General features: G+C 40.3%; 1 protein-coding gene across 2 annotated transcripts in view; it reads right to left on the bottom strand.

Annotated features, from left to right (window-relative positions):
- The window catches only part of CC2D1B (coiled-coil and C2 domain containing 1B), a 35,537-nt gene that overhangs the window by 2,118 nt on the left and 21,362 nt on the right, over positions 1 to 12,057 (bottom strand). For both annotated transcript variants that reach the window (XM_074832037.1, XM_074832036.1), the window contains exons 15-24: positions 11,745 to 11,917; positions 10,968 to 11,093; positions 10,404 to 10,462; positions 10,022 to 10,138; positions 9,454 to 9,527; positions 8,729 to 8,787; positions 6,832 to 6,883; positions 5,318 to 5,417; positions 1,382 to 1,472; positions 749 to 879 (exon numbers count right to left, since the gene is read on the bottom strand). In XM_074832037.1, the coding sequence (XP_074688138.1) occupies positions 760 to 879; positions 1,382 to 1,472; positions 5,318 to 5,417; positions 6,832 to 6,883; positions 8,729 to 8,787; positions 9,454 to 9,527; positions 10,022 to 10,138; positions 10,404 to 10,462; positions 10,968 to 11,093; positions 11,745 to 11,917 (971 nt within the window). In that variant the 3' untranslated portion in view covers positions 749 to 759. The remainder of the gene's footprint in view (positions 1 to 748; positions 880 to 1,381; positions 1,473 to 5,317; positions 5,418 to 6,831; positions 6,884 to 8,728; positions 8,788 to 9,453; positions 9,528 to 10,021; positions 10,139 to 10,403; positions 10,463 to 10,967; positions 11,094 to 11,744; positions 11,918 to 12,057) is intronic.

Below are 12,057 nucleotides of genomic sequence, written 5' to 3'. Positions count from 1 at the left end.
CTTTTAAAAAAGACACCAGAATTTTTGGTATTTATTTGGTTTTTTTTAAGAAGGGAAAATTTGTGATACCTAAAAAGCAGAATATTAGAAAGGAAGACAAGCTCCAAAACCAAGCAGTCTCCATGGAGGCTGGCAGGGAGAGGAAGCCTACCTCTTTTTCATCTTTCTGACACACAGCCCCTCTGGCAGCACACAGCTCCTCTTCTGTGCTGGGGAGGAGCACAGCGGGCAGCAGGCACAGTCCTTCAGGGAGCCTGTATTCAACTGTACCCTTCCGCCCTGCCCAGAAGTCTCAGGTATCCAGGAGAAAGCCTACTGCCAACAGTTTCCCTTTCAGATGAAGTCAAGCAGGGACAAACAAATGCCCTTCTCTAGCTTCTGGTAGCGGAAGAAGGGTCCTTGCTAACTCTGAAAGGTTTTTTGCTAACAACAAGGATGCACAGAAAGCACCCCCACCTCCTAGAAAGGACTCATCGATCTTATTTTCTAAATATTACTCTAAATAAAGGTGATGCTACAAGCTCTCCCTGTATTTCAAGTGATCATGAAACTAATACAAACCAATCAGAGCTCCTGTAACCTCATTTCTGAAATTATGTCAACTCCCCACTACAAATATAAAGATGAATGGGATCAAAGCCAGTGCTGTGTAATCAGGTCAATGTCAACAAAAGACATTATTCAAGCAGAGTTTATCTGTAGCCCTGTCAAGTTGTGGCCAGACCATCTTTAGACACAGTATTCATACCTCAGATAGAACTAATGTTCAAGGACCAGCCAATTTTCTGTAATTGTTTGAAGATCTTGACCACTGAGGGGCTCCCTGAGTCTCACTTTTACCTCCAGTTTCCCTCCAGTGGGCTTTCTACCATCAAAAATCTGGAAGAACCACAAAAAGAAGAGCAGTTAGTGCACATAGGAACAATAATGTCAAACTATAGTGCCTCAGGCACCCAGTGACTTTATTTCCCGATGACTAAAGGATAACAGAGATCACCTGCAGTGATCTCCTGCTGGATCTTATAGCAGCTCTCTACCCACCCTGTCAGCCTTCGCTTAACCCTTTCATCTGTCAGCTACCAACACAAGTGTTTTTAGGAATCGCCTGAATTTCTGGTCCTGACAAAGAAAACTATACATAAAACTTGCAGAAGAGAAAAATTTGCACAAGAGTCCCCAGGAGGTTCCCAGTACCAGAATGGTCACAGCTAAGACAAGCTTCAAGAGATGATAAAACAAAGAACAGCCCATTGTTTATCAAACTCATCCAGTACAAAACTACCACCTGTACACAAACACACTTATGCAAAGCAAATACTCCTTTTCCCTTCGTGTTCAAATACCGCATATGAGAAGAACACACCTCACCCAGAAAACATACCTCGATGATCTCTCTAACTTCACATTCCGATTCCAGCTTTTCCAGTTTCAAGTGTGCGGTCCCCACCTGCTTGTCACTTCTGAAAAAGGACCTGTTTCAAAGAAATCTTCCTTAATTGAATGGGTAAGGTTTTACAGAACATTGAAGAGAAAGCAAGCTAAAAGGTCATCGCTATTTGCACCATCACCACACCCAGGAGGGTTAATCAAGATGTGCTACTAGAACCCTACAAACCAGGGTGCAGGGGGCAAACCCTTAGTGAACAGGACTACAAGGACAAGATACAGAAGTACTAATTTTTTAATTATTCTCTTGCAACCAAATTAAAGATGAGAACAACAGTGAAGAAAAACAATCAACTAAACTAGCACTTGGAATGGCAGCAGCTTTTGTCCCTGCATAGGCGACAGGGAAGAATGGCCTACCAGCCAGGACAGACAGCGATCCTCTGCAACAGGCTGTTTAACAGAACAGGCTGAAAAACTTCCCAAGGAAGTTGCATCTCTCATCAAAACAAACATTTCACAGGCACATGCTGTTTTTCACAAACTACTTATTAGGAAAGAGTCACATGAATCATCCTGTTTCATTTTGATAAATCAAAACACTCAATTTCAACATATAAGAGCATTTCATTTCAGCTATTGTTTTGATTCACCTTCATACTGGTAGTTTTAACAGTAAATAACTATCATTTTAGAATTTCTAGTCTGCTGAAATTAAACACAGAGCATTTTTATCCTGCAAGGAAAACAATCAACTTTTCTCTGCTACAGTCACTCCTAACAGTTTTATCAGCAAGAGATCCATCTTTACCTCAGCAGAGACAGGTGGTGCAATCCTTATCCTGACAAACTCCTCCAAAAGGCAACAGCTAAGACTAAAACACACTAATCCCACGGGAGTGTTCAGCTCAAAGCACTGGATTTCTTTGCCTGCACCCAAGCATTTCCCTGAATCAGTCTCCAAAAGGTTTGATAAACAACTAAAATCTACAGAGTCTGGAGGTAGGAAAGCCAACAAGCCATGCCTGTCATGTTTTAGACAGGGAATCTGCCAAGAATTCAGAAGCTTCTTTCTTTATGCCTTTCTGTTTAGGAAAAAAACCAAGCATGCAAACCAACAAACACACAAAAAACCCCAACCCCAAAACATCCACCCTTCTTCTTATTACCATTACAAGATATTAAAGTATTATCAAGGAAGACTTGACATACACAATGAAAACTCTGAAGGTTGTTATATGGAGCCTCCTGATGATGTCATCTGTGGCAACAAACAGGTATATTAATACACAGACCTGGTGCTGCCATCAGTGCCTACAATTTCTAAGGGAACATCTGTGAACCCAACTGTCTAAAATCCCTGACTAGAAAAGGCGTGAGGTTGCTTCCTCACGTGCACCGCCTCAACGACTGCTTCGTTCGTATATTCTCCAAATAGCTCACATCAACCGCTGCGTAAGGAACCTGTCACCCAGCCTTTAACCTCACTTTCTGCCTTGCGTGTTCAGAAATCACATCAGGAATGCTATGGCTCATATAGCACCTACATCTCTATAGATGAGGAGGACAACGGTCTGGCACCATGAGCCCAGGCTGCAGCGAGCTCACAGCAGGGAGCTCAGACACTTGTAGATGGGATAAAGAGTGCAAGACCACTAGTACTCAGAACGCACTGGAACATGCAGCAAGTCCCTGTTAGGAAGTACATCTCTTCCAAAAACCTGCTGCTGAAGGACTTGAAAGCCTCCAGCTCAATTGTTGAAATTGCTTCTCATTTGTCCATCTCCACACAGATTGCAAAACAATGTCACAAGTACCTCAAGGGACAACAGCGCTGCCTCCAAACATGATGCCTGTGAATTTTGTTGCCAGAAAGCCTTCCAAAGCTGAGACTCTCATCTTTGTATTCTCTGCTGATGAGACTACAGTAGACTCACAAAATCCTTTAGAAAAGTTCAGAATTTATTAGCTTGCATGCTAGAATACTCCCTTAACTTCACAAGCACCTTAAAATGAAGAAGGATTATATAATTGTACTGCAGTATGTTGGACACTTTGTTCATCAACTTAAAAAGAGAATCAGCAATTCTTCTAGCTGATTTTTTTAAAGCATTTTTCCATTTTAGAATTCAAGAAACAGTAAAGACTGGTTCATCTCTGATCACTTCTAGGGGGTCTGCAGTGAAGAATGTGAACTTGCTCTAGGCTATGGCTTCAGAAACAGCTCTGGGGACATCTCCTTTCATCTTCAGAAGCTTTGAGGAGAGGTTTGAGAGACCTCCTTTGGAAAAATACATTGCTGGGTTTTTACTTGGAAGTGTTTTTTAAACTGAAGTTTAATGTATATGACCTGAAACAAGTCTCCTTTGTTCACTGAGAGAAAATAATTCTTGGGAGATGGTCAAAGAGCTATCAGAGACACCAAAACTACAACATCTACAAGCATTTCTGAAAGTATTATTCATTTACAGTCTTGAAGCCAGGCAAGGAGCAGACAGTCTTTAGAAAAGAGCCTGGATCACTTAATCAATCCTTTCCTTTCTCCTGAGGAGATGACTGGGGGAAGGTGATCAGTGGGCATTTCTTCTTTTTCTTCTTCCTTGTTGCTATTTGCCCAGGGGAACTGCCACCCCTCTACCCTGATCCAGATACAAGCATATTTTTGACTTGTTAGATTACTGTTCTAAGAAAAAAAAAAAAAAAAAAAAAATCTGAGAACCTGAAGAGAGAGAACCCACACAAATTTTTTTGCTAATCTTCAAAAAGGCTTCAAAGGACAATCTGGAGCTGGCATACAACTCATGAATCACTGGAAAGTGCTTCCCAATGGGTGAACTTAAGCCTGAGCTCAGACCTTAAAAACAAGCACAGTTCCAGCTGGTAGGAGAACAGGATATGCATCATATGTGCAATGGTATGCAAAAGATAGGGAAAAATGTTTTGAACAAATGTAAACACTTAACAGCTCTATGTAAAAAAGGCAGGATCGCTGTTGATGAAATCTTGAACAACAGAGCAGTGGAGCAGTCAGGATTGACAGAGAAAGAGTAAGAAAATCAGCTTTTGCTTCAACGAAGATGCAAATGGAAGATCTGGAGTAAAAACAATGGGACTTTAGCTCACAAATTAAAACATCTACAACATGAAAACCATCTTGGAGAACCTATGGATCATTTCTGCACGTCTCAGTAATAGAAATAAAGAATAGCACAAAGAGCCACCACAACAAAACCAGGTTATCTAACATCCCATCCAAGACATGGATCACAACCAGCATGGGGATTAGTGAATATAGGCCACTCCAATTTTGAATAAATCAGTAATGAGCCTAGACGTAGGACGATTTCCCTGAACGTTACCAATTGTTAACATCCATCTCATCATCTTGATCTCTGAGATGAGGGGAGTCTGTCTCTCTCAAGATAGTCTAACAGTTTGCTAGCAGCGTGCAGTAAATATTGTAAGATCCTCATAATGAAGATAAGTACAAAAACATAACACTAGTTCTGCCATCATCTGTCATCTGCTTTACCGCCGTTAATGTTTTGCTGCCACTTGTACTTCATTATTCTATAAAGTAATCCCATAGAACATTTAAATCTTCTAGTTCTGATGACTAAAACCAAATTGGATAAGAATCAAAACAATTTGAAGCTGAATCACTACCTTCTCACTCTCACCAATTTCTCTTAACACATTATTCCTCAAATGATCTGCCAGTTATGAATCAACTTCACTGAACTTCTGCATTTTTTTCACCCCATAGGGGAAGACACAGACCTCAGGCACATTTTGAAAGGAGTTCTCAGACATGAGAACTACACAACTCTTTACTGCTAGCTTAAAGATTGTGCTTCATAAATTTCAGCTATGACACTCTTTTGAACTGTTACTAGAGAAGCAATGAGGGGGAAGAAAACTGTGGACTTACCCTTTATGAAATATTTCAAATTTAATTCCTTTGGACCGAATCGCTCGTCGGAAACCTCTGTGATTTCGGTTGATGTTCAATTTAAACAACTGGTTATATTCTGCAGTTAAGATACAGAAAAATGAAAAAGCTGTGAAAGTCAAACTATGTGCAGTGCTCTATTACATGCACGTACTCAGACCTCTGTTTATCTCAGTTTGGCTCACTTGCGAAAGACACTTCACATCCGCATGAACCTCCTTCTCAGGAGGTTATTTCAGTCATTAACAAGTTAGTGTCCCTGTACAAAGGTTCATCTGTCATCCCCGCTTCACAGGGACAGAAACCAAACTGCAGAAAAACTAAGTCATCATGAGGAACTGACAGCAAGTTACTGGAGAGCCAAAACTGGAGACTCTAGGTCTTTTGGCAATTAACAGAGTGTCTGTGGCTAAGAAAAAGGTACAAAATAATAAGGAAAAAGCATAGGAAGGTTGGAATGACTGGAAAGGGGTGTTTTGATAATGTAATTAATACTGTTTTAACACCAGTTTCATTGAGTGTGACAAGAACTATGCCACAGGATACTTTTTTATCAGAAAGTCTCACAACATTGTACAACTAACGTTCAAAGACTTATCTGCTGTGCTACCCAGGAACACTCATCTCTGCTTGTCAGCCTGGGAACCCGAAAGATTAAAGTGAAGTGGCTGCTCAGAGAGTGCAGATCAAGTTATTGGAAGACTTGTAACTAACACAGCTCTTGGTATCAGAGCTTCAGGACTTCTGCTCTTAACAGAAAATATACATAAACCCAAAAGATATAAATATATATGTATCTCTCAAGATAAATTCACAACTAGAAATTTGGATACTGAATTCAAAGTTGTTTTGATACTAGATGGCTGCTTACTGCAAGAACTGAAAAAAAAAAAAGCAATAAAACAAACTCAGCATGCAAGACAATTAATTCTAAAACGCATGATGAGTCCAATACCAGTATTTAATGGCTAGGTACAAAGGGGTATTTTTCAAAAGGTACAAAGAAAGTATTTTAGTTGGTTTCACATTGACTTAAAAAAAAAAAATCTATTTCTGCAATGATGTTTTGTCAGGTTTAGAAATGTTAGCTGATTAGCAAAAATCATGACAGAATTGGCAATCTCACAGGACACAAAATCTGACTGAAAAAGATCTGATCCATGGAGATATTAGAATTAATAATTTAACTTACTTAATAAAGAAAATTTATTTATCTGGCCCATCTCCCAGCAGGGTTGACAGCAACAGCTGGAGCATGACTGGTAACTCAATGATTTCACTAATTCATAACACAGTAACTACCGCCAATATTGGGATGAGGGTGAAGAAATTGCTAACACAGAGGGACTTCACCCTCCAACAAGTCCTTTCATAAGAAAGAAAAGAGGTGGTGGGAGGCCCTCTGGCCTGATTCACAGCGTGAGACTAGCCTGTACTCTCCAGCGATTCCTGAGGTGCAACGTTTTTCCCTCTGTCCCAGAAAAAGTACTAACCTGGAGAATTGTTATTGTTAATTACAGGTGTTTTACTCTTTTGAGGTTGCTCCTGTTAAAAGAGGCACACATTACATAAAACCATCAGATATTGTTTCAAAATACAGAGTAGTAACCATTTTTATTACCAGCTCTTTTTATACCTATACAAGAAACATGAGGTTTTGGGGGTTATCTGAATGATAAGAAGAGTCATGGTACATTCAAGACTAAAATATTTGGATTTCATTGTGGTAACAAGTATAATACTAGATAAAGAATAAGTCAAAACATTATATTAAATGTAAGAGCCACAGATAAGCTTCATGGTCACACTCAATTCAATCCAATCATCATAAAGTTACTGACTGCGGCTGTTAAACTAGATGATAAACTGCGCACGTTCCACGACACAGTAATTCTGTTCCTTCTGTATTAGTTGGAATAATAAGCTACACAAGGAATTCATCACAAATCATTCAGGGAATTGCCCTACTATTATTTTGCCTGACAATCAATCTGCCACCAAAATGAATTAACTTTTAACCTAAAGCAGAGTACAAACTAAATCTCTGGGGACTGAACAAGGACAACGTGACCTAATTATTGCAGCTACTTTGCAAAACTGATTTCAGCTATGAAGGAGAAAGGTGGTGTTATCTGACTCTTGGTTAAGCAGTAGAGATTTGGCTTTTTTTAAAAACAAAGAAAAGAAGATTAAAAGCAACTATGCTGATTCTTACTTATTCCCCAGGAAATTATTTATACAGACCAATTCTGTTTCCACCCACCCTAATGAGGGGGGGACTCCTCCATTAAGGATTCATGTAACTCAAACCTAAACACAAACCTGATCTGACCATCACCAATTTCCCACAGGTAATTGAATTTATTTTAGTGCTGCAAAATTTATTAGGAGGTAAAAATCTAGGCTCTGCGCTCTCACAGGACTAAATATTAGTCCTGTAAGAGCAAAGATTGGTTTTGCTGTACAGAGGAAGCAGAAGCCCCAGCACTCACTGAAAGTAAGACTAGACAGCCCTCCTTAGAAGCCCTTTTAGTTCAACAGTTTCAGTATTTTTCAGATCAGACTGCTTTTAAAGGTGAGGGGAACAGGTGACACTGGGGAATTTCAAGGAAAGAAGCAATATATATGTATACATATTTTTTATCTACATACACATGCACATATATATACATGCACATACACAGAAATATTAATCAATAAGGTCAAGAAACTTGTATGGCCTAAGCCCTTTCTCCAGATATGCACATATATATTTGCTAATTAAATCACCAGGAGTCACGTGCATTTATTTGATGACAAAGATTAACCTTTTCAATCCATCTCTATAATTACAAGAGATAGTCAGAAGCAATGCCTTTAAAAGCTTGTTTTCTTAAAGGAATGGGACTTAGAGGGAGATCATATCTAAGGTGGCCCCCCTCCCCTAGTGACAACTTTGTGTGCCCTTGTGTTTGGTTGAAGTTAACAGTGCGTTTGGACCCCTAAAAGAAATGAACTTGTACACATTTTGCAAACACTGGCAGCAGTCTGATTAGTGTCTTCAGAGGGGAAAGGTAAGCATGGCTTAGCCCTGTGAGCGCCGTCTAGCAGTAAGCTGGTGGTCAGCCAGCCAGAGAACATGCAAGCCTGAAGCAGACACCACGCTGCTAAGTGTAAGGTGTGGAGAACATCAAGAAAAAGGTGCAGAAAAGCTCAAATCCACAGGAAACAGATTCAGCAGTTCTGTTTCTCAGAAAAAGTTTCTGTTTCAAAAATAAATTCAGGCAGTATGTCTAGAAATGTTTTCCCTTTCCAGAAGAAAAACTACACTTCCTCCTCGAAGCCCTCACAGGCTAATACAGTGGCAAGGGTCACAGACTGAGGAACAGAAGAGCCAGGACACACACTCACCGTACTCGGGTACTGAAATTCAAACTTCACAAATGCATCCAAATCTCTTGGTGACACACCTGAATGAGACAACAACCAGCCAATCCAACCAGCCAATACAGATATTTTCATTGCATCTGTAACGTTGAGCAGGATTTTCAAGAGCACCTAACTAGTTTTCAGAACTTGTGACCTGTCTCTTGACAACTGAAAAACCCATCCATCAAAGCAAATTCCATAGAAAGCTGGCAACCAAAGGAAAACATCTATTTTTTTTAATGCTGCTGTTAGTCCTGAGCCTAGTGCAGATTACAAGCTCCCAGAAACAAGGGACTAAAAGCAGTAACAATGTCAGGAGTAACTCCTATCTACTGAAGGGTCAATACACATTAAAGTGGTGCAGTTAAGGCAGGTGCTCATAGTAGGAGATAAACGTGAAACTATGACACAGTTATGAGCAAACCCAGGACAATTTAAAGTTCTTCCCTCTGTCCAGATGGAACTCAGACACTCTTTATTCTTCCAGCGGGAGGGATGGGAGGTGGGGTGTTGTTTGGTTTTTTTTAAATACTGTTTAAAGGTTTTTTCGGGGGCTTGAGCCTGAAATGTGGCTATTTTGTTTTAATGAGTGCTGGCTACAAAGGTTTTGACTCCTGAAGCGGTCTTCAAAGTAGGAAAATCTCATTCCCCACTACTTTCCTTATGTACTCAGAGGAAAAAGCCCACATGCCCTTTTGACTACATACCTGGTGGAGCTGGTAGGTTTATCCCCCTGACAATAAGAAGATGCATTTCTGTGCTGTTGAGCTCAGAAAATATCCTGTGAAAAAATAAAGACAAAAAAGCATATTCATCCCTGTAGCCCACCACTCGATCCACTGCCAGACCAGGATGCCACTGGTATTTGGTCAAACCTTTTTCAATAGTGCACTCCTACATAGATCACCTTCATAAAGTACAAAGGAGCAAGGAAAGCACAGAAACCAAGATAAAAACATCTCTGAGGTATGGTGAGAAATGCCACAAACAAAGCCCAAAGGCAACAGGATTGAAGGAGAAATACAGAGGGAACAGTGGATGAAGTAGCAGAATATAAGGGATGAATCTGAAGATACTCTGAAAACAAAAGAACCCAGATGAGAAATTAGAGAACAACTTTTTTGTATTTAAGTTGTTGAGAGTGTCCTTTCAGGAACGCTGAGCCTAACCCTAGGTGCCACCCGAGTTTGCTGAAGCCCACAATTCCCTAAACAAGAGCTAGAAACCAGAAAACTCAGTCCAGCCTGCCTGAGAAATCCCTTTGTTTTTCCACACCTTATCATTTTAAAGGTTCTTTCCTCAAAGTGATGGCTTGGAGGATCCATTCCTTGCGCTCGTGCAAGCTGTAGGATGTCCATGTCCTTTTTACAACCTTGTGCCAGTTTCTCAAACCTATAGAAAAGGCAAACAAACAATAGAAAAGCTACACAAACACACACACACACTGGAACACCAAACAGTGCATTCTGCCAGATACAGGCCACCAAAGTAAGTCTCAGACCAGAGGTCCGAGAGAAACTTGGAGATGCAGACCTCACAGTTACTGACCCCTCCACATAAGAAGCTTACCAACCTGAACCCCCATCATCTTTAGTGGGGTCAGGCAGACTCAAGCCTGAAATGACCACATTGTGGGATGATTAACAGTGGGCCTTACCGAGTCGTTTCTGCTACGTTTCCCAGATGCATGAATTGCTTGGAATACTGCAAACACCTCTGTCAACAGAAACAAAACCAAACAAATACAGATGCACTCGGTGATCCTTACACACAGATTTATGATTGGCAGAGAATTTTGAGGTTGAGAACCTAATTTAAGAAAAGCCAAGTTTTCTCAAGTCACCCAAAAGCATCCACCCCCCCAGGCCTTTAAGCCCAAAGCTAAGCACAGCATTTGTTCTGCCCTATTACTTCTTAATCACTTAATTTCTAGATATTAGGTTCACCCAAGGGCTAGTCTTAATCATCCGGGTACTATTTTCAAACTTGAGTGCTCGTATTTAATAATGATAATTTGATAGTCCCAAGACTCCAAACACACCCTGACTTCTGACTAGTAGAGAATCCAACTCTGAAAATTTTCCACTTTAGGACACACAAAATCAAAAGTATTTTAAAAGAAAAACAAAAGACCCCACAGGAACAACGATGGGATAACAAAACCCAGAGAAATGTAAAAGAAAAAACCCAACCCCCAAAACATTTCTAAAAAAATGGTCACCTCATGTTGGTCCTTCAGCAATTTTATGAGCTGTGCATATACTTCATCTGCTTTCTGAGACAGTCTGACATCCTCATGGTGTATGAAGATAAAATCACCCTCATCATCTGTAGGGGGTGATGGCAGCTGCAACACAAGAACAGCACATTTCAGAGCCCGTATTGGAAAAAATGAAGTAGACAAAAAGCAGTCAGAATGTATGGAAAGGTCAGTGAAGGGAGATGGGTTTTTTCTTCTCAAGGCAATTCCAACCCAACCACTACTTACCCCACTGCTTAAGTCATAAACCCCTGCAAAATATCTTAGAGGCCTAGTTCTCTGATTATTCAGGTCAGGAGAGCTATTAGAGTGCAGTTTGGTTTCCCCATCTACCCAAATACCAAGAGAAACCACAGCACCATTGTATCACATGCACCTGATCCTCATCCCAAAATGGAGTTAGGACACAGCTAAGAGATGTACTCGCACCCTAAGCCCAGGGAACACTTCCAAGCTGCATGGTTGAGGTGTGCCATTGTAAATCAAGGAGAAAATGGTTCATGAAGGCTAAATTTTGTCAAATTCTGGCACATTTGAGGAGCAGCAGAGGAAACAAAACGAAACAAAACCTAAAACAAAAATACAGGGGAATTTCAGGGCTCAGTATCCAGATTTGTCACTTGAGCAAACTAACTTAATTTTTGTCAAGAAATACTTTTTAAATTATTCACTGCTTGAAGTAAGCACTTAGATGTCCAAGAATATGAAACAAAGCAGAATACTAACAGTCCTACTAACCTTTGAAATATCAACAGGTTTGCCGCATTTTGCTTGCTCAATCTTTAGGTCAAAGCTCTTAGCTGTTCTGAGATACATTTTAGCCTGTTCAAGGTTATTTTCCTTCTTTGCTTTGACAGCTGCCTTCATGTACTGCTTCTTTCTGTTCTCCAGAAATTCCAGCTGTTCCCTAGCTGAAAAACAGTTGTATAAAAACCCTCAATTCATCTGACACTGCCATGCCCCTGAAACAGGTTTATCATGTTCAGTTTATAGCCAGAAAAATGTCAGGAAAAGTACAGATATCAAATAAGGACATTTCCTTACTGCAATT

The sequence above is a fragment of the Strix aluco genome, chromosome 8 (genome assembly GCF_031877795.1).
Source record: "Strix aluco isolate bStrAlu1 chromosome 8, bStrAlu1.hap1, whole genome shotgun sequence".
NCBI classification, from domain to species: domain Eukaryota; kingdom Metazoa; phylum Chordata; class Aves; order Strigiformes; family Strigidae; genus Strix; species Strix aluco.
This window is presented reverse-complemented; position numbering and strand designations above follow the sequence as displayed.